This window comes from Mus musculus, chromosome 1, assembly GCF_000001635.26.
Source record: "Mus musculus strain C57BL/6J chromosome 1, GRCm38.p6 C57BL/6J".
Lineage (NCBI taxonomy): Eukaryota > Metazoa > Chordata > Mammalia > Rodentia > Muridae > Mus > Mus musculus.
Window position 1 is genome coordinate 79,752,550 of NC_000067.6, and position 12,111 is coordinate 79,764,660.

The 12,111-nt window shown below is 46.8% G+C and overlaps 1 protein-coding gene across 7 annotated transcripts in view; it reads right to left on the bottom strand.

The window, feature by feature from the left end:
* Positions 1 to 12,111, bottom strand: part of Wdfy1 (WD repeat and FYVE domain containing 1) — a 73,882-nt gene that overhangs the window by 50,288 nt on the left and 11,483 nt on the right. For 2 of the 7 annotated variants that reach the window (XM_030242794.1, XM_030242801.1), the window contains exons 1-2: positions 9,757 to 10,094; positions 9,015 to 9,335 (exon numbers count right to left, since the gene is read on the bottom strand). In XM_030242794.1, coding sequence (XP_030098654.1) covers positions 9,015 to 9,151 — 137 coding nt within the window. In that variant the 5' untranslated portion in view covers positions 9,152 to 9,335; positions 9,757 to 10,094. Of the gene's footprint in view, positions 1 to 9,014; positions 9,336 to 9,448; positions 9,494 to 9,756; positions 10,095 to 12,111 lie in introns of those variants that run through there. The other 5 variants (NM_001111279.1, NM_027057.3, XM_030242799.1 and 2 more) reach the window with 4 other exon arrangements.

Sequence of the window (12,111 nt, forward strand, 5' to 3'; positions counted from 1 at the left end):
TCAGCTGCAAGTTCACTTTGATCTTAAAGGGAACTGTTCTGAATAAAGCTGTGTGTGGTTTATGAAAAAAAATGAGTAATCAGAAAGATGGTTTTGAGATCAATTGGTAGGATGCTTACCTGGCATGCAGCAAGCCCTGAATTCCAGCTGAAGCAACATATATGTGGGGTGTGATGGCTCACACATGTAATCCCAATACCAAAGTGGCTGAGCCAAGGAAACTAAAAGCTCAAGACCATTCTTGGGGTAAATCGTGAGTCTGAGGCCAGCCTAGTATACATGAGAGAACTTCTGTCTCAAAAAACAGAAAGAGAATATTTCATCATGAAGTATAAAAAAACACACCATCAAGTGAGTAAGTACACATTCATGCTCTCTTGACTTTCAAAACAATTTGCTAAGTGCATTTTACAGAGGGAAGGAAAGAGAAACAGCTGAGTTCTAGAAACTACTACCATTTGTAACAATTCAACTTTGCTCCTACGGGAGAGCTTGCAGGGAAAGTCACCCAGAGGGGGAAGGGCCTACAAAACAGTGATGCGAGTCTCTGTCAACCAACCCAATGATGCTATGACCCATGGAGGTACTGGCCACATGGGAGGATCAGATGAACGAACCCAAACAGCAGCAGCTAGTACCTGTTAGTTAGGAGGAGGCTGAAATGGTAGATGGAAGAATTATTCCATAACCAAAAGAGAAGCAGGGAAGGAGAGTGGCTTGAGGAGGGTGCACATGAGCCACAGCATTAGGTGAGGAAAGGTGTCAGACCTGGATGGGACAGAGAACACACTGGCAAGAACCACTGAGAAGTGAGAAATAGGCACGGAAAGAAAGTTGGGTACAGAATAGTTATAAGGTTCCCTGTGTCCTATTTTAGACATGATGCCTCCCTCACATTGTTAATGAAAGATCATATGCAGGGAAATGATACTGTAAAAAGCCATTTTGAGGACACCAGTTTGGCAAGACAGATTCAAGGATGGAATCCCAGGGCTCAGAGCAATGGAACTGCTCATGGCGGCTGCTGTAGTCATCAAGGTTAAACAGTGGCTAAGAGATGAGGACAAGCCTGAGATGAAGATGGACGGGCCTGCATGGCAGAGTCAGGCCTGAGACAGCTGCCCTGCCCTCAAGGCTGGCCCTCAGATGGTGTCTCTCTCTGACCTTGAATTTTAGAAGGTTCCCAACATTCCCTTGCTCAAAAGAGTGGCTTATCTTGTTTAGTGTTTGTACAAAATATATGGTTTATGCCGGACACTTGTTTGTATTTTCCAGATTCCAGAATTGTAGTACATGATATGGAGAGGGTGTGCATCTAACTAGCCCTAGGCATGCTTGGCACACCGTCTCTACTGAACTCCTGATAAACAGTATTGAATATAAGGGGCCACATAATCCAACAGTGGAGGCATTTAGCACATCTTGTGTCACTCCAGAGAGGACTCTCAGAAACTTGGTCTGGTGTCTTCCTGTCTTCCCTGCATGCATTACACATATGCTGTGACAACGTGCCATGGCTGAGGGTAAGGAGTGAGTCCTGATCTTGGGGTTCTCTGACACAGTAGGAGAGATCTACGAGGGACATGAAGATGACCGAAAAGGCTTGTGTTTGACCAAATAAGGAAATAAAGACAAGGTATGACTCAAAGTCAGCTATAAGAGTGTAATTGACTCCCAAATGCTAGTGCCTTATTTAGGGCAAGAAAAAAATTTCACTTTATTCATACACACAGGAATGCATCCCCCTCCATACACACACACACACACACACACACACACACACACGGCGGGAATGTTTTTAGCTTCTGATGACAAAGGAAATTAAATTAAATGGGAATGAGCTGCCAGCTGCTGGCCCTTGTGAAAGACTCAGAAGTGCTTTCCCTCATGTTATCAACCTGTCAGCCCTTCATAAGACCCGAAGTGGTAGACACCACATCTGCACTTTGCAGCTGAGGAGACCATGATGCAAAGGGGCTAAAGTAATACGTCCATGGTCACATGACTTGGATTCCAACTCTGGCAGTCTATCACTGGAGCCTCCATTCTGTTTTGTTTTGTTTTGTTTTGTTTCGAGACAGGGTTTCTCTGTATAGCCCTGGCTGTCCTGGAACTCACTCTGTAGACCAGACTGGCCTCAAACTCAGAAATTCGCCTGCCTCTGCCTCCCAAGTGCTGGGATTAAAGGCTGGAGCCTCCATTCTTAATTACACTATAAAATGAAAACGACTACCAGTGAGCGTAGCTCCAGCACCGGAGCGTCTCTGCAGGCTGCCTCACTCTTCGGCGTGTCAAATAACAGACTAAGGGATCCACTTTTCAGTCCTGAATGACAACCCCTCTGGATAAGGATTCTCCTTCCACCTACAACAGATTTCCCTTCTAAGCATTTTACCTAAAAACCTGGGTTTAGAGTCAGTCCCCATAAACTATTAGGAAATACAGAAAATTTCCTATCAACCATCTTAATATGTTTATAAGTGTTCAAAAACGGTTTGGAGACATTGCTCAGTTAATAGTGTACTTGCCAGACAAGAGCAAATGCCTGGGTTTGATCCACAGCCCTGCAGAAACCTGGCTTGCTGGCATATGCCCGTAACCCCAGAACTCAGGCAGAGGCCAGAGGATCGTAGGTCACCAGCTAACTGCCAGCCTGGGTTACATGAGACTGTCTCAAAAAACAAGTTAAAGTGTTTAAGAGGCAACAAATACATTAAGAGAGTTGGTAAGTTGAGAAAGAAAAATGCTACAAGAATACTTTAAAGTTGGTTCTGTTTTTTTGTTTTGTTTACTTTTTCTTTTTCTTTTTTTCCTTTTTTCTTTTACACCTGAAAACACAGATCTGTAATTGCAGAAACCAAGGCTGGTCTTGCAGGCTCCCATGGCAGTAGTAAACAAAGAAGGCTCATCTCTAACCTTGTCAAAATGAAGACAGCAGGTCTGTAGCTGTGACTCAGCCAGAAAGCTTTAGAGCAAGAGCATGCATCTTTGAAAACGTCTATCATTTCACCAGCTGACTGTCTGCACTTTTGTGCAGCCCTAGCAGAGTCCAAAAACAGCCCTGTGTCTGGGGAATCTGCCCCTCCTGCCTCACAGACAACTCAGCTTTGACCTGCAGGCAATCTCGGCTTCTGTCACTCCACCCCACCTCCAGCCCTCAGCCAGGCCAGACTGTAATTGCTGTGACTCCAATTTTTTTTTTTTTTTTTTTAAGATTTATTTATTTATTATATGTAAGTACACTGTAGCTGTCTTCAGACACTCCAGAAGAGGGCATCAGATCTTGTTACAGATGGTTGTGGGCCACCATGTGGTTGCTGAGATTTGAACTCCGGACCTGCGGAAGAGCAGTCGGTGCTCTTACCCACTGAGCCATTTCACCAGCCGGTGACTCCAATTCTTAAATTTACCAGTGAACTTGCTTTGATGGTGGTCTTCCTTTCATTTCCTCAATAGGAAGACAGCACTGTTTTACTGACTCACAGCTGAAATAGTTCTTAGTTTGAAAGTTTTGGACCCCAATTAAGCCTTATTATCCACATTGACAATACTCTTCGGAAGGTAGATTAATACTCTTCCGAGGGTAGATTATACTCAGCTGCTCAGTGTAGTCTGAGTTCATGGGATAGGAGGTTGGGTGTTGTGCTGTGTGTGTGTGTGTGTGTGTTTGTGTGTGTGTTATATACATGTGAGTGTGCAAGACCTACCTGTCTGTGTCCCCCAACCAGGGGTTACAGGCACACACAATCATGTCCAGTTCTTTATGTTCAGCTAGAGATTTGAACTAGCCCTCATGTTTGCTGAGAAAATACTCCTACCAACTAAGCCACCTCCCCAGCTCCATGGTTTATATCGTAAATGTCCCCCTAAATGGTTTAGTCCCTAACTAGCGATGCTACTAGGGGGTGCTGGAAGCCTTAGCACAGATGTGGTTGGAGGAAGCCATCGGAGGTGGGGATGTACCCTTGAAGAACATAGAAAGACCTATCCCTGCGACTTCTTCTTTACCTTCCAGTCTGCACTAGAGTTCTCGGTTTCCTGTGTCACGCTATGCTTTCCCTGCAATGGCACACTGCCCTGCCAAAGGTCCACAGCCAACAAGGCTGAGTGACCTCAACCAGGAGCCAAATTAGCCTTTGCTTCTTTCAAGTTGCCTACCTCAGGCATTCTGTCACAGTGACAGGCAGAGTTCTTGTTAGGGTGTAGGTATCTGGAAAATAGCTCTAGGGAAATATATCCAAAATGCTGAAAAAGGGGGGGGGGAAGGGGTCAAGGGGGAGATGGCACTGCAATTAAGAGCACATACTGAGGATAGGAGCTCGGCCCCCATGGGTCCAGCATCTTCTCCTGAACTCCAAGGGCACCTGCACTCACAGTGCACACACAATTTAAAAATAAACTTATTATAAAGAAGAGGTATAAAGAGGACTCTCCTGCAGTGACTGGTGTACAACATCCCTTTCTTGCCCACTGGTGCTTAAAGCACGGGCAGCTTTATAAGCATCCCTCAGAACGTGACAGTGATGCCAGCTCTCAGCCCCGCCCCCAACTGAACTTTTAAAATCAGCACCTCCAGGAGTGGAGTCCAAGAGCCAAGAGCTCCAAGTATCTCTGATAAAATAAACACCCAAGCCTGGGAACCACATTTTAAAGAGCAGAGAGACTAGGGACTGGGGTCTGTGTACCACAGGATGTTGAGCAGTCGCCCTGACATTGAAGGATGCTGAGCTGTGGGCCTGGCATGGGCCCACAGGGCAGCAGTCTCTTTTGCCCTGCCGAAGTGACTGCACATAATTTCAAATGTTCCCCAGGGACCACCGCTGACGGTGGAGCCGCTGGCAGAGACTCTGGAAAAGTGGGCCTCGACTTCAGGAAGCCCCTTGATTCTTTAGCTTTTCCTTTCAGGACATCCTCGTTCCCTGTAGCTCTTCTGTAATAAATTAACATTAGCTGGATCCTGCTGTAAATACTCAGTCACTTTTCCTAGGCAGATTTGTGGTAGTGCATAGCTGCAGTCCCAGCACTCAGGAGGCCGAGGCAGAATGATCATCAGTTCTGGCCTAGCCTGGGCTACAGAGTGAGACCGTGTTTCAAAAAAAATTTTTTTTAAATAAATAAATAAAAATGTGGTGGCACATGCCCAGAGTCCTAACATTAGGGAACAGAGGCAGGGGAGTTAGGAGTTGAAGATCTCCCGTAGCTGCACAGTATATTCAAGGCCAGACTGGGCTACAGGAAATCCTGAGTAAAAAGCAAACTGAAGAAAGAGCTGATGAGGAAGCTCAGCCTGCCTGCCCCAGGCGCACAGTCCAATGCAGGCATCCACACTCATACATAGCTTATTTGCACACACAAATAAAGGTACACAAAAGGTTCTTTTGTAAGTATCAAAGCACAAGTTGCCACGTTTCATTAAAAAGGTGGAAGCCATTTATTTTAATCCTGAAATTAGTAAGAAGGAAGGCTCACTGATGGCGGCGAACAGTGAGTCTTGTCACTTTGTATTTGCTGCTGGCAGTCACCTGCTGACTGATACAGCCTCGACTGGCCTCTTCTAATGCACAGAGGTCTATGACTAAAAGAACTTGGGCCTGAAGTGGCAGAACTGGGTTCAAACCCTCAGTCCTACCACTTAATAGCTCGGTGGTCTTGGTGATTACTTCAGTTTGTGCCTCAGGTTTCTGACCTGGTCCGATGGCCACCAGAATATGGTATATTTATTTTATGTTCCATAATGTTCTTGGCAAGACATCACAGGGCATCCTCAACTGCTGCTACCTTTTCAGTGAAACAGACAAAGACTCACAGTGCACTGGGATAAATAAAGACTATAAACAGTTCATCTAGTCAGATCAAGTTTTAGTCCCAAAAGAGCTTCGAGAAAATGTCCATACCCAGGCACTTCTTACTTTGAAAATGTATTGAGTTTTGGAACTGCCGATCAGGGAAATGGATCGCACTGTTCTCATGAGCGGGATATGACCTTGGATATGGTAACACATACACACACACACAGAGACCAATTTTGCACTGGTAGAGAAGGGCTTTCTAAGGGTTAACTAATGCCATTTCTAAAACATAAATTCTGATCATATCATTTGCTTGTGCTTTTAGAAGTTTGTCCCTGACTGCAAACAAAATCTAGTTCCTAAGTAGGAGCATTACCAAAAATCTTTTCCAAAACTAGATACTGCCCTTTCCCAGGCCTCAGCCCTTTACTGCCATGGCCTCCCAGACCACCTTCCGCTCTGCTCACTTTAAAACATATAGAGTTCTTGACCACTTCATATTCCCTTCCGTTCTTTCCCTCTGCCTGGAAGTGGTACAAGCACCTTCCCTTCTATACGCCACTCCTTCAAGCATGAGGACCCCCGGCCCCTGCACCCCTGCAGATAGCTCTTGAATCCAGCCCAGGCAGTTTCTTCTTTCTCTGTCTTCCCAGCATCTGGGGAGCTGAGCACACAGAGCCACGTCCCTGGTAAACTGCTCAGCACTTACAAAGAGCTGTTTTAATGCCAGCTGCCTTTATAGTTATGGTGGAGACAAATGAGAGGGCATGTCTGACATAGCCTCGGCTGAATGAGGGAGACCAGTGTTCTAAGTCCTCAGGCATATATACAGGCTTCCTTAGGTCAAGGGCTATAAGGAGCAATAAATCAGAAGTTATATGAGCACAGGCACTGTGGCTTTTGATCCCTCTTTTATCCCCAGGACCTCACACCCAATAGAAATGGTGTTCTTGAATGAATGAATGAATGAATGAATGACAAGTATGATAAATAGGACAGTTTAGAGAAAGAGACCATCAAGAACAAAACTCACAGCCCACACTTGAATTAAATTCCATGAATTGTGGTACCTACAAAATACACATCAAAAGCCTTCAGTAGCAACTCCTTGGTGGCCCTATCATCTGACGGGATCCTGCAGGATAGTTGAGCAGGAGTAAAAACTGGGCTGGTCCAAGACTCCCCTGAACATCTGTGTCAAGAAGCAGCTTAGTAATCATTTTCCATAAAATCTTTATTAGCACTGTTCCTACCCAGGAAATCTCAGATATTCGGCAATGTACCCAACGTGCATGAGTCACAAATCAAATATTTTACCAAATAAAGCTGGCTGACTCTAATAAGCTGTTGTCTAAATTCTGTTTGCATCACACAAATACCACTATTCTGCTATTTGCCTGGCTTACATTCCCTTCTCTCCAGTCTCAGGTTCCCACTCTCCCCTGACCACTTCTGTTTCACACAGCCAGACAAGGATACTAGCAGTCCCACACCACCTCCAGCTCAGTTACAGGTAAACCGGAGGAACAAAACAAGCTCACTACCTGAAAACAAGGCCCCAACTAAGCTCCTTCAAAAGCCAAACACAAAGGCCCAGCCCGGAGCTGGGGGCTTCAAGTTTCCCTTTCCCATACAGGGCAGCCCTCCTTTTCACCCACACAAAAGGCTGGCCTCTGCCTCCAGCTTAGAGAGAAAGGTAGATGTGCTGGCCAAAGCCCTTCCAGTTTGGGCCTATCACTTCTTAAGACAAGTAAACTGTTTCCCTCAACCTCCTTTTTAACCCTTTAAGGTTTCAAACTTGCTACAATTTTAAAACATGGGCTATTTCTCCAATCACTTTATACTGCCTTGAGAGTCAGAGGGCAAATGACAAGTCCTGGGTTCCATGTTTCCTCAGTACTCCTGGACGACGCAGAGAAACTAGTAACACTTCGTGGTTCCGGTTCCCTCTTGAGTAAAATGAAGTCACTGGACCAAATGAATCTTTTCTGAAGTGTGGCAAGTGACCACCGGCAGAACTACATAGGAACATTGATAACGGCTTGTTTTAGTCTTGTGGTAAATGACCTTCTGTTTCCTACTTGTGGGGCTAAATTACTTGTAAATAAAATTACTTATTTGTAAATAAATTTTCCTTTTAAAATAAGTGCATCTGGACTTTTAAAGAACTAACTAATCACTTTTTGTACAAAAATCGAAAACTCTTTGGTCAGTAAGAGTTCAGATAGTTCTAGCAGCTATGGTTCAAACAAACAAACAAACAACTGACCCTGAAGCCAGGAGAAGCACAGGAAAGTATACAACCTAACCTCAGCCCCCAAACAAATTAGAAGGAAGAGGTGAATGCCCGTGGGGTTCCATGTAAGGAATAAACAGCCGCACCAGGTCCCAAGGTAATTAGCTACTAGTCCTCTGGGACTTGGAACGGTCCCAGGAGAACACAGGAACTCTGGAGCACCAGGTAAGCCCCAGCCAGGAAGACACAGGAGGCAAAGGTTGGAGCAGCACCACGGGACAGGACGGCAACGGGGGCAAGAGGCTAGCTAGAAGCTAGGACTGGAGTACCGACTCGCAGGGGTGTGCACTGGGAACCCTGGACTGCAAGCCAGCGGTGGGAACAGGGGTTCTGTCAGGATGGGGAGATGGAGGGACTAGGTCCCAGGTTAGAAGGGTGTGGCGAAGGTCCGGAACTAAAGACCTTTGAAGAAAGACTTTGGACTAGAGAGGTCGTGTGAGGTCCAGGGTCCCAGAATGGGTGGGTCCTGAGTGGGATGAGCCCTGTGGATCAGGGTCCCAGACTGGAGATGAATTGTGGAACAGGGTCCCGAGACTGGAGGGGATCTGGAGGGTTGGTCAGTGGTTTATGGTGCTATAGGACGGGGTCCAGGGACAGAAGAGTCTGTGGGTCTGGGTCGGGGTCCCGTGATAAAGGGGGCGCTGGAGAACCTGATTCCGGACTGAAAGGGCGCAGTGGGACGGTCTGGGGCTGTTGGGGTTCCCAAGACTAAAGGCGCGCGGAGGGGGATAGGTCCCAGACTAGGGGAGTAAGACAGATCCGCCTGACGGCACCAGGATCTCGGTGGACTACGGGGACGTGGGAGAGAGGGTGGCCGCTCCGTCCGGGGTGACAACAAGAAGGGAGGCAGAATCGCGGACCCCACGATCCCCACGCCTCGTGGTCGTCACCACCTCACGCCCCGGCCCCCGCGTGCTCCCAGACTCTACCTGTCCTCGCTAGCGGTGATCACGCCGTCCTCCTTGGGGATGAGCAGCGCGGCGGTGACGGCGTCCTGGTGGCCCTCTATCTTGCTCAGCAGCACCGGGCGGCTGCTCTGAGGCCTGGAGTGGATCTCCGCCGCCATGTTCGAGCCGCGGCCTCCCCCGCGGGCGGCCCATCAGCTGACCGCCGGGCGGGGACGCGCCGGTTGCTTAGGGCAACCCAGCCGCGTGTGCTCCACGCCGCCGTAAGCTCGCGAGCACTGCCGCAGATTCCCGTAGTACTTGGTGAAGCCGCACAGTTATAATTCTGTGACCCCGGAAGGAACCCTAAAAAAACAAAAACAAAAACAACAACAAAAAACAGGATCTTGGTGAAGGTTAAAAAGCCAAATAATTCTCCCGGAAACGGATTGAGCTGAGCAGTAGCAGAACACAAGCACCTGCCCCTCAAACAGTATCGCACCGCATCCACCCTAAGAAGCCATTGTTTGAAAGACACACCCCAATTTCAGGCTTGTTAAAAGGTGGAAAAAAAAAAAAAACTCACAAGCAGCTCCCCCTGGGAGCTGCGACTGGTACCATCATCCAAACGCTCATAGCCTGTGCATAATTCTACTCTATGATTGTTAACATTGTGCAAACTACCACAATGGGACACTTTTCTGTTCAGGAGATTGTGACTATCTCCCCACCCCCACCCCCAGTTACAGCTTTCTCCTCCAGTTAGAATATACAATTTTTTATTTACCTCAGCCCGCCCCTCAACACCACCATTTCCTGCCAACTTCCTGTCCGAAGAAAAGCTCTTTTTCCTTAAACCTTCTCCAAATCACCCAGCACCAACCCTTATCCTTCAGTTGCTGTGTTACCCAGATGCCAAATGGCTCCCTCTCCACGAGGCACCCTCTGCTAACACACAGCCAACCTCACTTGTCCAACTGCAGGTGAATTCCTGATGGGTTTTGGCTGGACGACACTGATAGTATGTTTTAAGGGCCATAATCGAGAAACCCAGTCAGAATTTCACACAGCTCCCTTTTCAGCCCTTCATCCCACACACGCTGTTACTACTATTACCCAAACTGCAGTACACACAAACCACGGGTTCTTGACCCACAAACCCTGAACTAAAATAACCCCTTCCTTCCTTCCTTCCTTCAGTTGCCTTTAGTCTGGTAGTTTGCTTCACAGCAGTGAAAAAGGTAACTAATCCAGCGGGAAAATTCTTACTTAGAAAGTACAAGGTTCTGAGTGTTGGGTAGCAGTTTTCTCTGAGGTTAAAAGAGTTCATCTGAGAGGGAAGCTCAGTAAGACAGAGGGTGCTCACAGGGTGTTCGAAGAGAAGGTGAAACTTTGCTGCCTCGGGGAAGCTTCTGGTGCTCCGAAAGTGAACAACTCAAAATAGCTTGAGGAAGTTCCTGAAACTGACCGGATAGTCTAGGCCCCTCCCTAAGCATGTAGAAGTATAAAAATGACTGAGAGACTGACAGATAAGCTGAGCTTCCAGCTGCGTGGGAGGAGCCCAGACTTATTTGGCTGCCTGGAAGAAATCGAGATCAGGCAAGGCCGTGCCTAGAAGAAGCAGAGGCTGGCTGTGTGTCCTAGAAGAGCACATGGCAACTGCCTAAGGATGACACTCTCCAACCTGTGAAGCTGTTTGCAGGCTGTGCATTGTGCTCCGGATTTCCAGCTTTCATGAGCTGTCACCTGTGCTCAAGTGAACTCTGGGGTGATATAACTGTCTTCTGGGTCGTTTCTGCTCCTGAAAATAACCCCTTACCTATATGCTCTTGTAAGTAACCCTGATAAAACTCACTGGTTCACCAAACTGGATTTTAGTGGCATCTCTAGAGTGTTGTTGATTCCCTATCTGGGGTACTTAGACATTTGTTCATGTGTCACAGAACACAGAATTCTAGCTACAGTAATAACAGAATCAGACAGGACAGAGAAAGGGCTGACATTCCACTGAAGAAAACAAATAATAAGTGAAATAAATTAGATCATATCCTACACTAGATAATTTCGGGTGTAGTGAAGAAAACAGAGGAACGAGAGGTAGCTCAGACAGAGTTAGAATTCGAGCTACTGGTGTGGAGAACGCATAGATGACCAGAGAGAGCCACCTTCAGTGAAGAAATATGACCACAGTCTCTAGCCTTTGGGTGCTTCCGGTTCTGCTTCAGCTGCTGATAGGCCCCAGGTGCCAGCCATGTCTTTTGTAGGACATCTTGTATTTTACAACTAATCAAGACAGAAACACAAAGATCCGACTGACCCTCAGGACACATTGCTACTCAACACTGTCTCCAGAGCTTGGCCTGAGTGGGGCTTGACCAGCCCTCTACTACTAACAATTATTCCTGCCTAATCTTGCTAGCACCCTTCCCTACACAGGTATTAGGCTCTAATATCCTGGGTGGCAACTTCTAGCTCAGTCTCTGCTTGGAGCGAATACAATCTGAGGCAGGTGACCAGGCCTCCTTGCAAAGATGTTTAAGTCAGTTAGAAGTAATGTGAAAAGGTCAAGGACCTTGATACTCTTGGAAATAAAAATTTTCAATTCCCCCAGTAACATACTGTTCTCTTCAGAGGGAGCCACTGACAATGGATCTTTAGTCAGTGATGACTCCGACCTACAGAGGATAAGTCTGGATCTGAGTCACCTCCTAGGACACTTAGCTGGAGGAGATAACAAGGCCGGAACTGAGCTGGCTTCCAAAATTCTTCATGGTCTCACCAATTATAATGAAACAAACTTAGCAACCAATCAGAATTGTACCAATGTCACTGCTTTGCCACTACTGATAATATTAGAGGTTACTTAATCCTTCTGGAAATTTCCCCTAGCCTTACATAAAAAGGGGCTTACAAGCCCCTCTAGTGGTTGCCATTTTGATGAACGGTTGACCCTTGCATGTAGAATAAACACTCTTTGCCTATGCATACTATCTGAGTCTGGTGTCTTCCTTCAGCAATTCTTGGACCCTAACAGTAAGCCCTATGGAAAGTGGGCAGAATGCTCTCCTAGACAAGGAAATAGAATATGTTTTTGCCCAGAGGTGAGCAGAGATCTGTGGTAAGAAGACAGCAACCTGTTATG